This window comes from Protopterus annectens, chromosome 10.part0, assembly GCF_019279795.1.
Source record: "Protopterus annectens isolate FY-2018-M chromosome 10.part0, PAN1.0, whole genome shotgun sequence".
Lineage (NCBI taxonomy): Eukaryota > Metazoa > Chordata > Ceratodontiformes > Protopteridae > Protopterus > Protopterus annectens.
In genome coordinates, this window is record NC_056744.1 from 1647642177 (window position 1) to 1647658107 (window position 15931).

At 35.3% G+C, this 15931-nt stretch overlaps 1 protein-coding gene across 1 annotated transcript in view; it reads right to left on the reverse strand.

Annotated features, from left to right (window-relative positions):
• Positions 1-7460: 7460 nt before the first annotated feature.
• LOC122813845 (zinc finger protein 708-like) overlaps positions 7461-15931 on the reverse strand; it is a 72837-nt gene continuing 64366 nt past the window's right edge. The window contains exons 5-6 of the mRNA XM_044086381.1: positions 10847-10963; positions 7461-9309 (exon numbers count right to left, since the gene is read on the reverse strand). Of these exons, the coding sequence (XP_043942316.1) occupies positions 7607-9309; positions 10847-10963 (1820 nt within the window). The 3' untranslated portion in view covers positions 7461-7606. The remainder of the gene's footprint in view (positions 9310-10846; positions 10964-15931) is intronic.

Below are 15931 nucleotides of genomic sequence, written 5' to 3' on the forward strand. Positions count from 1 at the left end.
TTTATACCTCCTGTAGTAACAGTTATATTTACACTGATATGAACATGTATATGCAGTTTTTAGGGTGAGGGTTTGACTTGATTTTGTAAAGAAAAAAAATAATATAATATGATTGATGGTTACAAGGTAATCTTCCAGATTTCCTATGAAGATGAGGAGTTAAACAGATTTTCCTCAACAGTCCACTTGCTCCCAGTACCACTGGAGCTATCCTGGTAACCTTGTTCCACACTGCCCTAGTTTCCATCCTGCATGTCTTGATGTTTTATAACTTTATCTTACCAACATGCACAACACAACAGTTCACTAGATGCTACTACTTCTCAGATTAATGCTGCTTTTTTTTCCTTTTTGTTGACAGTTTCTAGGTTATCTTGGCAGATTTAGTTGAAAGAATGAGTGTAGTCTTCTCCACTGTTACCTAGGCTAGTGTTAGCTCAAGGAAGTCCAATGTGAAACTGTTGGATCTTTTTTATGATTACTCTATATCGTTCTGCTGCATTCACATTTACATGGTTTCTTCCAACTGTAATTTTTATAAATGTATTTATTTTGCTGTGTCAACAATGGAATCAATTGCTAAGTCACGGATTAGTAAAGGTTAACCTTTATGAAACCAGTACACGTTTATTTTTTTAAGCTTGCCAACAGTGCAATATACCCATAACTGCCTACTGTAATTCATAATTTTTCCCATCTCTCAGTAAGCAAGGCACTATAATTGCTAGGTGGCTATTTCAGTAATTTTGCCTTCAAAACAATATATTGTCCTCTTGTTTCTGCGTTTTTAAATGTATTAACATCTTCTTAGTTTACGATCATATTTAGACTGCCTGTTGGGGTTTTGGGTTTCTTTATCATATAAACATTTACTATATTCATAGCATTTATATAGGTTCCCACTTTTTAATTTCTCCAAATCTTTTGTGTTTGTAATACCATGACAGGAATGGACCCCATTCATAAGTCAAAGTACAATTAAAGTTCATGAAATTAGTACTGTTTCAATCTTTGATGTCAGCCAGAAGTGGTCTACACAGCACCCACAATGTGCCTAGAAATTACTCCTTCTGCAATTTGTACGGAGTTACATGTATTGGTAACATATCTAAATATGCTTGTAAATTCTTTTTTATAAGACCTGTTGCTCCTACTACTATTGGAACGGTCTGAGTATCTTTCTTCCACATCGCTCTCGTTTCTGCCTGCAAATTCTGATATTTTATGACTTTGTGCCTCTCTGTACACAAGACACTGTAGTCTCTGGGTGTGGTGATTTTAATGCTCAATGCTACTTTTGTCTTCTTTTCATGGACCACTATATCTGCTTTTCTAGCATCTGTTTTTTGAACAGTTGGTAATTGGTGATTCCATATGATGTAGACCATCATTTTCTATGATGCTTTGTGGCTCATGTTTCCAGTGTTTTTCAGCCACTTCAATACCATGCTGTTTGCACAGTCCCCAGTGCAACAGTCTTGCCACATTATTATGCCTCTCAGTATACAGTACTTCTACCATTAGTGTGTCACAACAGCAATGAGGTGTGCTACTGTTTCTAATTCTGTTTTACAAAACGTACATTTGTCTGTTTCTCTCACATGTTCAATGGACTTTGTAAACCAACATGTACATAGTCCACTATCTTGGGCCACCAATATTAACCTTTCATCTCTTGGTTTGAATTCACCTCTCCTTAACCATTCCTACATTCAATCCAGATCAACGTGAGATTCTTCCAGAAATGTTCTATACTTGCAGCTATATTTATGCATTTTCCACATTTCTTGCCTTCTCATTTGATCCTTCTCCTTGTATTCCTTCTTTTGTTTTTTTGCACATTCAGTTGCTGCCTGGTTTTTATCCACTTATGGTTTGATTTCCATTCCTGCTTGATGTCGATATGCTTCTGCTAAATTAAGCAGAGAAGTCATCTTAGATTTATTCTCCTCAGGTTTCAAAACTTTCACTATGTTTGGGTCTTGTGAGGTTAGCAGATATGTGTGTAGTCCCACAATTGCAGATCTGTACATGTAATCAATTTCAAGGAGGCCCACACCTCCTTCAGAACAGAGAATATATAATCTTGGTATGCACTGATTTTTATAAATCATTTGGTAAGCATGAAGCATCCTTCTTGTTTTCCCGTCTAATCTATCCAACACGTTTTGGGGCCAATCACTCCAAAACTGTAAGTTAGGACAGGAACAGCAACTTGGTTTATAGTCTGAATTTTGTTCCTAGATGTCAGCACTGTTTTCAGGATTCATTTAAGTTTTCTAAAATATTCCTTACAAAGTTTTATTTGGATTTGCTCATGTTTTACTGCTGATCCTTCATCAATTCCCAAACATTTATACACTCCCTCTTGCTCAAGTTCTTTTATATCACATTCTTGTCCCAAACTGTTTTCTTGATGCTGCAGTTTTTGCTTTCTCTCTTGGGTGAATTCAAGATTTGTTTTAAGTTATGCTGATGTGTGAAATGTCTGCTACATTCAGTACAATCATACACCACCCCCATTGTTTTTCAATATCTCCAAATGTTTAGATTCTAATACCTTGACAAAAATGGATCCCGTTTCCAATTCCAGGCAAAATTTAAGTTCATGAAATTAGAATCGTTTCAGAATTGCTTCCTTCTGTAGTTTCTATGGAGTTACCTGTATCCACATTTTTATTGGCCCCATTGCTCCTATAATTATTTGAAATATCAGGCTGTCTTTATTCCACATTAATCTATTTTCCGCCTCCATACCCTAGTATTTTATAACTGAAGGTTTCTCAGTATACAATACCTACACACAGTGTCCTGCAATGGGCAATGTTTCTTCTTTTTTTTTTTTCCCTTGAAAGTTAGCATCTGTTTTGTTCTCTTCTAGCTTTGTGTGTTGGTATTGGATAATCCCGTGTGATCAGCACTTCTTCATTAACAAGCTTTCATCTTTTGGCTTAAATTCACCTCTTCTTAGCAAACTATACATCAAATGTTGCTCAATCTCTGGTTGTTGCAGAAGGTCTTCATATGTAACACTATAATTGTGGGTTTTACAGTTTTCCTTCCTTCTTTTTCTCTCTTTATAATTTCTCCAAGTTGTTTGGGTTTCTAATACCATGATAGGAATGGACCCCATTCCTAAGCCAAAGTATGATTAAAGTTCATGAAATTAGTATTGTTTGAATCTTTGATGTCAGCCAGAAGTGCTCTTCGCAGCACCCACAATGTGCCCAGTAATGACTCCATCTGCAATTCGTATGGAGTTACATGCATTGGTAACATATCTAAATATGATTGTAGATTATTTTTTACAAGACTTGTTGCTCCTACTACTATTGTAACTGTCTGGGTATCCTTCCTCCATATTGCTCGTTTCTGCCTACAAATCCTGATATTTAATGATTTCATGTCTCCGTATGCAAGACAGTGTAGTCAGTGGGTGTAGCAATTTCAATGATCAATGCTACTTTTGTCTTCTTTTCATGGACTACTATATCTGGTTTTCTCACATTTATCTTTTGAACTGTTGGTAATGGGTTCTCCCATTTGATGTAGACGTCATCATTTTCCATGATGCTTTGTGGTTAATGTTTCCAGTGTTTTCCAGTTACTTCAATATTATAATGTTTGCACAATCCCCAGTGTAACAGTCTTGCCACATTATTATGCCTTTCAGTATACAGTCCTTTTGCCATTAGTATATCACAAACAACAATAAAGTGTGCAAAAGTTTCCAATTCTGTTTTACAAAACCTACATTTCTCCGTTTCTCCCACATGTTCAATGGACTTTGTAAAGCAGCATGTATGTAGCCCAGTATCTTGGGCCACCAATGTTAACCTTTCATATTTTGGTTTGAATTCTCCTCTCCTTAACCATTCCTGCCTTTGATCCTGATCAACATGAGGTTCTTCTAGGAGTTTTCTATACTTGCAACTTTAATTATACATTTTCCACATTTCTTCCTTCTCATCTGGTCCTTCACCTTATATTCTTTCTTTTGCTTTTCGGCAGATTCAGTTGCTGCCTGATTTTTATCTACTTCTGGTTTGATCTCCATTCCAGCTTGATGCCGATATGCTTCTGCTAAAGTAAGCAGGGAAGTCATTTTAGACTTATTCTCCTCATGTTTTAAAACTTTCACTACATTTGGGTCTTGTGAGTTTGGCAGATGTGTGAAGATCCACAATTGCAGATCTATATATGTAATCAGTTTCAAGTAGGCCCATCCCTCTTTCGGAACGGGGAATATATAATCTTGGTATGCACTGATTTTTATAAATCATTTGAACATGAAGCATCATTCTTGTTTTCCTGTCCAATCTTTCCAACACCTTTTGGAAGTAGTCAATTACTCCAAAACTGTAAGTTAGGCAGGAAGAGCAAATTGGTTTATAGCTTGAATTTTGTTCATAGATGTTAATGCTGTTTTCTGGATTAATTTAAGTCTTCTAAAATACTCCCTACTAAGTTTATTTGCATTTCTTCATGTTTTATTGTTGATCCTTCATCAATTCCCAAATATTTATACATTCACTCTTGCTCAAGTTCTTTTATATCACACTCTTGTCCCAAACTGATGTTTTCTTAGTGCTGCAGCTTTCCTGCTCTGAAGGTTACTTTTGCACATTTATCAAGACCAAATGACATTTTTAGATCATCTGAAAAAGTTTTGACTACTTGTGTTGTGCTTTCAGTTCATCTGATGAGCTATACATTTTTAAATCATCGACAAAGAGAAGATGAGAAGTCATGACACTTTGTTGTTTTCTAGGAGACAAATTATAGCCATAGCCTAATCTGTTAGGCAGATAGCTTAATGAGTTAAGGGCAAGGCAAAAGAGCAGTGGTGACAGAATCACCCTGGAATATCTCCCTTTGGATTTTTATCCCTGGAACAATAATTTGTCTTTTATCATAGCTCAACTGCAAAGTGTCTTGCCACTATTTCGTGGTCACTGTGATACAATTTATTAGTGTAGGGTGCATCTTATACACTTTAAGCACTCTTATCCATGAATGTGGGATACTGTCAATTTACTTTTGTAGTTAATCCATGCCATACATCTCCTTTTCACAGTTCTCCACTATGACTTTATTTAAGAACAAATGATCCCTTGTTCCATATGACTTTCTTTTGTTGCTCTTTTGTTCTATTGCCATAACTGAGCTTCTTCTAAATGACTATAAACTCTGTCTGCATCAATTCCAATGCATAGTTTATATGTCATTGGAAGGCAAGTTATTGGTCTAGAGTGTTTAAGATTGCTTGTTCACTCTTAAGCAGGAGTACTGTTTTTCCTGCTGATATCCAGGTTGGTGTCTGTTCGGGGTGTACATATAAATAGTTCTTACTAATGGCTAAATCTTCATGTAAAGATGTTAATACTTTTTGCCAGAAACTAGGTACTACATCTGGGCCTGGGGTTTTCCTATTAGGAGCTTTTGTTTCAATTTCTGTGGCCGTTACTTCATCCCATTTCATATCCTATACATTTAAACTTTTTATTCTTTCTTTTACTTCTAGCCATTCACAATCTTTATTATATTCCACAGGATGTTAATAGATATTTCTTAAAAATGTACCTGTTTTTTTTTTGGTGGTGTTTCAATTCTCTTTGCCTTGTTTCCCAATTCTCTATAAAACTTTGCTTATTATGTACTTTTCCTTAATATATTTATCTACATATCTTCTAAGTTTTTCTGCTTGTGCTGATATTTTAATTTATTAGATCCTGACTTGCTCTGATGCTGCACATTGCTTTTATCAAATCTATATTTGGGTATTTTTGTTGATCTGTTCCCTCTTTTATACTCTAACAGTGACACTTCTTGTCTTAATTGCTTTATAGTTTTCTGTATTCAATATTTCCATAATGGCATCTGATTTCTCCCGTTACTTTCTCTTACTGCCTTCTATTTATGTGTTAAGACTTTATCTGTTATTAATTTAGCTGCACAGTAATATATCCTATTTACTTCTGTTATATTGCATGGATTTCTAAGAACAGTCCTGATTACTATGTTCATTTGTTTTATCGACATTCTGTAGTTTTATCGACATTCTGTAGTCTAATTCTTTCATTGATCTTAATATGTCTGTCCATCTCTATTAAATCAAGCAACTCTTCTCTTAGATCATTTTTGTCTAAACTGAGGGCAGATTGTTCTCCGTTTTCTGTGGCATTCTACAGAAGATTCCAGAGCATCTTCCTGTGCCACATTCTCTTCAGTGTCATCCTGTGTCATCCACTGTTCACCGGCCTATCATTCCACAACATTCATAGATGACACAGTTTCCTGTTCCTTCACTTGCTGTACAACTCCAACTGAACTTTTGTACTGGCTTCCTATGGAAGGCTCCATAGTATCTTCATATGGCAAGTGATCAGATGTTTCCCACTCCACTAGTTTCTCCTTAATTTGGGAATCCATTGCCTAACCCTGCTGTGGTGTTATCAGTTAGAAGTTTAAATCCTTCACTTTGCAGGTAATCCATACCCTCAGTTTTTATTTCTTTCACTTCTCAATTACTAATCAGCTTTTCTACTTTTCCTCTTTATTTCTTATTTTTTGCATTGGCAAAATTGTCCATATTTGGATGCCTTTGCCTGTATTTCTCTTCAAATATATCTTTGGCGCTGCTCTTTTTGTACTGATTAGGTTTGCTTTCTCATTTGCATAAATATTGCAACATACTACTACGCATACTTTTGATGTAAATCTCCATCAACAATGTATTTCAAATCATTTTTAGTTTTGCTGTACTGTTTTATTAGCTTAATTTTGGAGCTCATCTCCCCGGGCCTCTAATGAAAATGGACATGTATCCAGTTGGACTAGCCCGGTCAATAAATGTAAAATAAATAAAATAAATAAATAAAATACTATTTTCTTTCCCACGTCCATGTTTCTTCAGATGCCTTCTGCTCCTCCAGTTTCTTCCTACTTGGGAATTTGTTGTTCCATCCTGCTGTGATATAACCTGTGTACACTAAATCCTTCACTTTGCAGGTAATCCATAACTTCAGCTTCTATTTTTTTAACTTTTACTTTACTTATCTTTTGTTCTACATCCCTCTTTGTGATCTTATTTTTTGCGTTGTGAAATTTTCCATATCTGGATGCCTTCGCCTGTATTTCTCTTCAAATATCTTTGGGGTTGATTTTTTTTTTGTACTGATTAACTTGGCTTTCTCATTTGCATAAATATCATACCATATCAGATCTTCCTTTCTTTCCCCATGTCCATACTTCTTTTTTATACCTTTCAAAAATCTCTAGATTCTTGTTCTTTATATTTTTGTACTTCCTCAGTCACTTCTTTTTCTAAACAACTCAAGGTATCTTGGTCTACATAATGTTTTTCATAAAGCTGTTGTATTTACAAACACAAATTTGCAGTTGAAGCTTTTGACAGTTTTTCTTGTGCAAGTATTTTTCTTTCCTCTAATTTCTCTCTTAATCTTTTTGTATATCTTCTGTCTGGAAATTCTGGGCTTCTTGCATAATAGTAACAATACATAATTTCTTTCTTATCCTCAACAGTCCACTCTGTCATCTTTATGGCTCTTTTTGGCCCATCAATTTTTGTGATTTCTATGGACTACTAGTCACCAGTGTGAGTAGCCTGATGGTATATCAGTTGCTCTTTGCTTTTAAAACACTTAATGCACTTAGTACATTTATAAGGTTTTTCACCCGTATGTGTTGTCTCATGGTACTTTAAATGATTGCTGCGTGTAAAACACTTACTGCATACAGTACATTTATATGGTCCTTCGCCAGTGTGAACCATTTGGTGTTTTTGCAGCTCACTCTTTTGCACATAAGACTTACTGCACTCAGTGCACTTATATGGCCTTTGCCCTGAATGAACGGCCTGATGGAGTTTCAGTTTTGTTTTTTGTATAAAACACTTGCTGCAATCATCACATTTATAAGGTTTCTCACCTTTGTGTATCTTTTCATGTTTTTTGAGATACCACCTTTGTGCAAAGCACTGACTACATTCAGCACATTTATATGGCTTCTCGCCAGTGTGTGCGGCCTGATGGTATATCATTTGATCTCTGCTTTTAAAACACTTACTGCACTCAGTACACTTATACGGTTTTTCACCTGTGTGCGTGGTCAGATGGTACTTTAAATGATTGCTGCGTGTAAAACACTTACTGCACTCGGTACATTTATATGGTCTTTCCCCGGTGTGAATCATTTGGTGTTTTCGTAGCTCGCTCTTTTGCACATAACACTTACTGCATTCGTCACATTTATATGGCTTCTCGCTTTTGTGAGTAGTTTGATGGTACTTCAAATGATTGCTGCGTGTAAAACTTTTACTGCATTCAGTACATTTATATGGTCTTTCCCCAGAGTGTACCATTTGATGTATTCGTAGCTCACTCTTTTGTAGGTAACACTTACTGCATTCATCACATTTGTATGGCTTCTTCCCTGAATGAATGGCTTTATGGAATTTTAGGCTTGTCTGCTGTGTAAAACACTTCTTGCATTCATCACATTTGTAAGGTTTCTCACCTGTGTGTATCCTTTCATGTTTTTTTAGACACCACCTTTGTGCGAAACACTGACTACATTTGGCACACTTATATGGCTTGATGCCAGTGTGAGTGGCCTGATGGTACATCAAACGATCTCTGCTTTTAAAACACTTAGTGCACTCGGTACATTTATATGGCTTCTCACCTGTGTGAATTGTAAGGTGGCATCTCAAATGATTGCTGCGTGTAAAACACTTACTGCACTCAGTACATTTGTACGGTCTTTCCCCGGTGTGAACCATTTGATGTTTTCGTAGCTCACTCTTTTGCACATATCCCTTACCGCACTCGGTACATTTATACGGTTTCTCTTCAGTGTGAATGGCATAGTGATTTCTAAGATGACTAAGACGTGTGAATCCCTTACTGCAAACAGCACATTTATATAGTTCCTTCTCTGTGTCAGCTTTCTGACGTTTTTCACAGTCAGAGCTCTTGCTGCTGTTATGCGCTAAGTGAAGCGTTGATACAGGAGTTACCTGAAGCTTGTCATATCCCTTTACAGACTGTGTACACTGCTGCAGGTTCTCTGCTGGATGTTGAATCTGTGGGATTACATTTTCACATTCAGGGATCCTGCTGCAGTTATCCCCTGATTGAAGCTGATGTACAGACGTATAATGAAGCCTTTTATGGTCCTTCACATGCTGAATACACTGCTGCAGGTTTTCCACAGGGCGATGTAACTGGGGTATCCCAAGTGAAGGCTGTCGACTGTAATTCACTTTGCATTCTGTGCTTCTGATACCTAAAAACAGATTATTAATACTTAATGAGAATGAAAAAACAAGTGCTTTAGACAGTTTCACCACTACAGCATGCATGTAATGTTCACCACTTAGAAAGTTCTGGATTTTTTTCTGTAATAATATTTCTTCTGCTGTTTATAACTCCACTGTTAAATGATGAATCAGAATGTGTTATATGTGTATTAACTTGATCATGTAGCTGTTTAGTTTACTTCAGTCACTTACACATTCCCACTGCTGCCTCTCAAGTTTATGATACCACCATCTGGACCCCTTTTCACCTTCCTCCATGTTCAAATTTCTGTCTGTGCTGTCTACCTTCCTTACACTGGACCATTTCTATTTACTACTTCAGCTAATCTGAGACACCTACTTCATGATGTGGTCCCAAATGTGTTCTCATTTCCCTCCGTCTCTTTGATTATTGAATTTTATAATGTACTGTTTTATCTCTCTAGTCGAACAGTTGTACGTTACCTGCTTAACAGACTGCACAAGAATTTCTCTCAGCCTATACTCACTCCTGTCTTACATCTGCTGCTTCAGCAACTTTCATACGTCTACTATACACATCGTTGCTTAAGCCATTTTATTTCTGCCTATGTTCACCCGCCAACCTACTTTATGCACACACTTTCTATTTGTTTTAAATAGCCCTACTAATTTACTAACTCTGGTATCATTTATGACCTCAGACTGTACAACATGGCTCTCTGTGCCTCTACACCCCATTAGGATATTTGCGTTTGTCTCTTTCTGTCACTGCAATATCTTCTTTACCTTTGCACAATATGCAACTTCAATACTCACTATTACAAAAAAGTATCTGCATAACATTACTTTAGGTTAAGCCTCCCATCTTCCTAGCTGTTATAGCTCAGTTGTGTGACTAGTATATTTGAAACACTTGGATTTATCTGGATACTAGTAAATTAAAATTTAATTAATCTCTTAGTGATAGTATGTTAACTGGTAGACAACATACTTTGTAATTTTATCTAGAATTAGTAAGAAAATTACTTTGCATTTTGCCTGCACTATACATTTCTCTCTTTTGGCTTTTTCCAGTTAGGGGTCGCTGCAGTGGATCACCTTGCCTGCTCATGACTGGCAGTCGAGTTTTACGGTGTCGAGTTGCCAGCCCAGCACCCAACCTTCCACAGAAGGCACACACACGCACTCACGCCTAGGGCCAATTTTAGCGTGTCCAATCCACTTGCAACATGTCTTTGGTACGCTTCCATATGTCCTGCAGTATCACACTTTACAATGTACTGTATTTACTCAAACTAAAAAAAAAAGTGGTCTTCTCTATAATGTCCATGTTGTCCATAGTTCTAGCTCTCAACTTCAATGTCACTGTCAATGTGACAAGCCTATTTACACTCAAACTGCTCTTTGAGATTTATTTACTTACACTTATCTAAATTATGGCTACTTTCCTATAGTATCCAGCTAGACATATTTTCTCAAAACTTTAAAACATCAGTAAGAAGCATTTACACAAAAGGCATAACTAATAACATGATTACTTACTGTGGTAATTTTGTAGATTATCTTTCTGTTTTGTGGTAGTTTTCTTCTCATCACACTTTGAGAATTCATCATCTTCTTTCAACATAAGTAATAATGTCTTTGCTGGGATAGTATATCCTGCCCAAAAAAAATAAAATTTTTGTTTAACTAACCAGGATGTCAGCTCAAGTGCCATTTTCACTGAGACCCAAAGGCAAAAGCTCCACAAACCCCAATGTATTAATTACAAGATAACCTACAAACATGCATCAGTATAAATTCTGAGGTTTAGTATAGACAAGCACGACACAATATAATGTGTTAACACAGATACTAGAGAGGAGACAAACATAGCTGCAGTTATTATTAATATATACAGATCAGTGCTAGACAGTCTAGGAAGTGACCTAGCAAGGCCAATGGAGTTTAAGAGGAACTAGAGTAGAAGAAAAACAATCAACATGAATACAAGACGTACAGCAGTATCCAATCACCAACAGTGTCATCATCAGATCATCAATTCATAATTAAAGAAACATGTATATGTATACATTTGATCGAATTACGCTTAGTCGAAAATGATACCAGGCATTGCATTTCACTGAAAGCTCACTTGGCTGAAAGCTCACTTGGTCGAAGTTCATGTATAATGTTTCTTTAATTATGAATTGATGATCTGATGATGTCACTGTTGGTGATTTATTTAAACCAAGAAAGTTTTTTCTTTCATGTTTTTTGTCTGAAGAATATATTGTTATGTAAACACCCTCTCTAAAACATATAAAAATACATTTAACTACAGTATGAAAATCTTAAACCTGTCTCCAAGACAAAGTAAAAGTGAGTTCTGAAGAAGTTAACATTTTTCCAAAGATTTTAATCTTAATAAACATTTTAAGGAACATGAGTCATTTAAACCTAGGTAGATATAAGCATTGGTTAGGACTTGCCACCATAATTCTCTTTGCTCCAATAACAAATTGCCATGGCCCACCTCTAATGCTTTCTTTAACCTGCTCTAGCACAAAAAATAAGAAGGAATGCCCAGGAAATTCAATTACACGCTTTGCTAGTGCATTATTACAGTCTTGCTTATGTATGCTGTACTGATGTTCATAAATTCGTTGCTTCAATTGTCTTTTGGTTTTTCCTATATAAAACCGTGGACAGCTTTGGCACTCAGCTAAATAAACCACTCCTGGGTTGTTGCAATTATATTTACCACTAATGGAATAGGCAAAATTTCTTATTGTAAACCTGATTGAAGTTTTAATAAACTTGAAATAATTGCAACATCCACATTTTAATTTATCCCCAGTTCTATGATTACTATGTAAGTCGATAACATTTTTAAGATTAAAGCCTCTTTTATAAATTATTTTAGGTGCTTCTGGGACTTTGTCTCTGATTTGGGCATCATCAATAAGGACAGCCCAATTTTTACATAAAATATTCACTATTTGTTTTGCAGCAAGTGAAAATGAACTACTGAAAGTTAATGTAAAGTTAACATCATTTTTATCAGTTTGAACACTGTTAGGCAATGTTAAATTGTCTAGCCCTTACACCAGAATCTGCAACTGCTCTTTCTCCCAGATGCAGTCAACGCATTTTAAACCAACAAGGGACTAATTCTCGTGATTCCCACACTTTGGGTTTTCAGAACGAATGTGAACAATTTGAGATCGGGTGGCTTCAACAACACTTCTCGTCTCAACAAGAAGAAAAACAGATGCCGGAGATGATATCTGTGCCTTTGCTAAGTTCTACTGCTACTGGTGGTGATGCACTCTACCCTCGAATTCTTGACTTTAATATCTATAATTTCTCTGACTTTGATGTACCTAATTAAGTTATAGACATTTTAGCTATGGGACTGTCGTTTGTGCCTCCCAAGTATATGAGCCTTGCTAATACCTTGTTAGACTTAAAGCTGTTTGTTCGTAAACTGAATTTAAGCATATTATTAGGTAATACCATTCATCCTATTGCTAACCATCATATTTCTAGTATATTTAACACCCCCCCCTTCACAACTCACTGTTGTTGTTTGAAAAGCTGTGTGAACTTGACTTGAGGAATGTTATGCAGGGGGCAACCTCACAACAATAGAGCCATTAAGAATACTATGTTAGAGAACCAGCTGAATGCTCTTGATGTTTTGAGAAATTTTAATATTAAAATTCTCAAGCCAGATAAAGGTGGTGGCATGGTGTTAATGACTGAAGAAGATTATTCTAATAGAATGTTAAATATCTTGAGCTCCGAAAATTATGAAAAAGCATCTGTTAATCAACTTCATGGAGCTCACCAACGTATTATGGCATTATTAAATGACCTATTTATTGATTGTATGGTAGCTATAGATACATATAACTACCTGACTATACCATCTCCAGTTACACCCACCTTATTTGGGCTCCCTAAGTTACATAAGAACTTAAATAACCCACCGCTTCGGCCTATTATTGATGGCCATAACAGTATTACATATGGATGTTCTAAAATAGTTGATGCTAAATTCAATAAGCATCTTAAGGGTCAGTCACAAATTTGTCGTGACTCGTGGGATTTCCTTAAAAATATGAATGACCTGGACTTCAATGCTGAATACAATTTTTTAACTACAGATGTCCGGCATCTATATACAGTTATCCAACAAACTTTAGGAATTATGTGGACCCGAGAATTCTTATATAAACTAGGTGTTGCAGGAGATGAGATAAACCTGACTGAATATCTGCTAGATATTATTCTGACTAATAACTATAGCTTATTTGGGGGGTGATATATACCTTCAAAAATCAGGGATAGCTATGGGCTCCTCCTGTGGGGGGGGGGGCTTTTCGAACTGTGTCATGGCATACTGGGAAAATGAAATGTTATTTTGCCATGACTATTTTAAATAGCATGTTGTATGGTATACACGCTATCTAGATGACATATTTGTTGTGTTTAATGGTGATGAAACTCATGCTTCCAAATTTGTTCAGATACTGTCAGAGATGACCAGCTTTTTGAAATTCACATTTGAATTTAATAGTGAATTTATCGCATTTTTGGATGTGTTATTAACCTAAGACACGGTTAATCAATGTTACACTGCAAGAATATATCGCAAACCTACATACTTGAACTTTTTTTTTGCATTTCGAAAGTACTCATCCATACTACCAAAAGTGGTGTGTTGTAAAGGGACAACTTGTACGGGCAGCCCGTATCACCACACTAGAACAAGATTTTTCAGATGAATGTCTTTTGCTTAAAGAAATGTTCCTAGCTTGTGGATACGCATTAAAATTAATTGATGAACTGATATCTGAGGTTCCCACAAGCGTATATCAGGTTGGTTTAGACCTATATTGTGCAGTCTTACACAAGCAGAAGAGGAAGGGCTAGACAATTTAACACTACCTAACAGTGTTCAAACTGATAAAAATTATGTTAACTTTAAATTACCTTTAGTACTTCATTTTCAATTGATGCAAAACAAACAGCAAATATTTTATGTACAAATTGGGTTGTGCTTATTGATGTTGCCCAAATTAGAGACAAAGTCCCAGAAGCACCTAAAATAATTTATAAAAGAGGCTTTAATATTAAAAATATTTTCAGAGAGATTTGCATAGTAATCATAGAACTGGGGGTATGTTAAAATGTGGATGTTGCAGTTATTGCAAGTTTATTAAAACTTCAATCAGGTTTACAATAAGAACTTTTACCTATTCCATTAGTGGTAGATATAATTGCAACAGCCCAGGAGTGGTTTATTTAGCTGAGTGCCAAAGCTGTCCACGGTTTTATATAGGAAAAACCGAAAAACAATTGAAGCAACAAATTTATGAACATCAGTACAGCATACATAAGCAAGATTGTAATAATGCACTAGCAAAGCATGTAACTGAATTTCCTGGGCATTCCTTCTTATTTCTTGTGATAGAGCAGGTTAAAGAAAGCATTAGAGGTGGGCCATGCAAATTATTATTGGAGCACATTGAATCATGGTGGCAAGTCCTAACCAATGCTTATATGTACCCAGGTTTAAATGAGACATGTTCCTTAAAATGTTTATTAAGATTAAAATCCTTGGAAAGACATTAACTTGTTAAGAACTCACTTTTACCTTGTCTTGGAGACAGGTTTAAGATTTTCATACTGTAGTTAAATGCATTTTTATATGTTTTAGAGAGGGTGTTTATATAAACATAATATATACATATATATGTTTATATATATATATATATATATATATATATATATATATATATATATATGGATTCACTTCATAACATTGAAATATCAAAATACTGAAACTCAAAATACTGAAACCAAAATACTGAAGGCTCAAAATACTGAATACTCAAAATGGATAAATAACTCAAGCAAGCGTTGACAGAGTGAGAAATAACCTTCTATGTGTAAAAATCCAAGTAATCCGGTCTTCTGAGACAAATAATTCAGTTTATTACACAGATAAACCACGATAAGCGCTTTCACTAACTAGTAGCTTCTTCAGATCACAAACAGGAAGCACAGGAACCATGTGCTTTAAATATCTGCATGTTAATTAATCAACCAACTTTTAAAGCAGAAGCGCCATAAAACCTAAAAACTAAATATATAAACATAAAATCATCTCAAGATGCAACAGAAATAAACAATGGTGTATGCATATTACTTTTAAAAATTAAAATAACTTCATTCCATAAGAAACAATAAAATTGAAGTAAATATAAGAACATGTTGTGAGCAGCATACTATCAAGTCAAAGTGTATACAGCCTAATACATAACTGCATGTGATAGTCATATTATTAATAATACGAGGCAACTTAGAAACTATACATAGTAGATGCCATCAAAACATGAAACCATATACAAGTCGAAGAACTATTATCAACCAAAGTGATACTTGGTATAATAAGGTCAGTGCATAAACAAAGATGTATATCTGCATATGTATAAAAATGTGTATATAAATGTAGTGTCTTAATAAATATATGTATCTAAATATAAAAGAATGAATGAATGTGTACAAAAATATAAATAAATAAATGAATAAATAAATAAGTTATTGTCTAAAAATGAAGCTAAAACCATTAACATT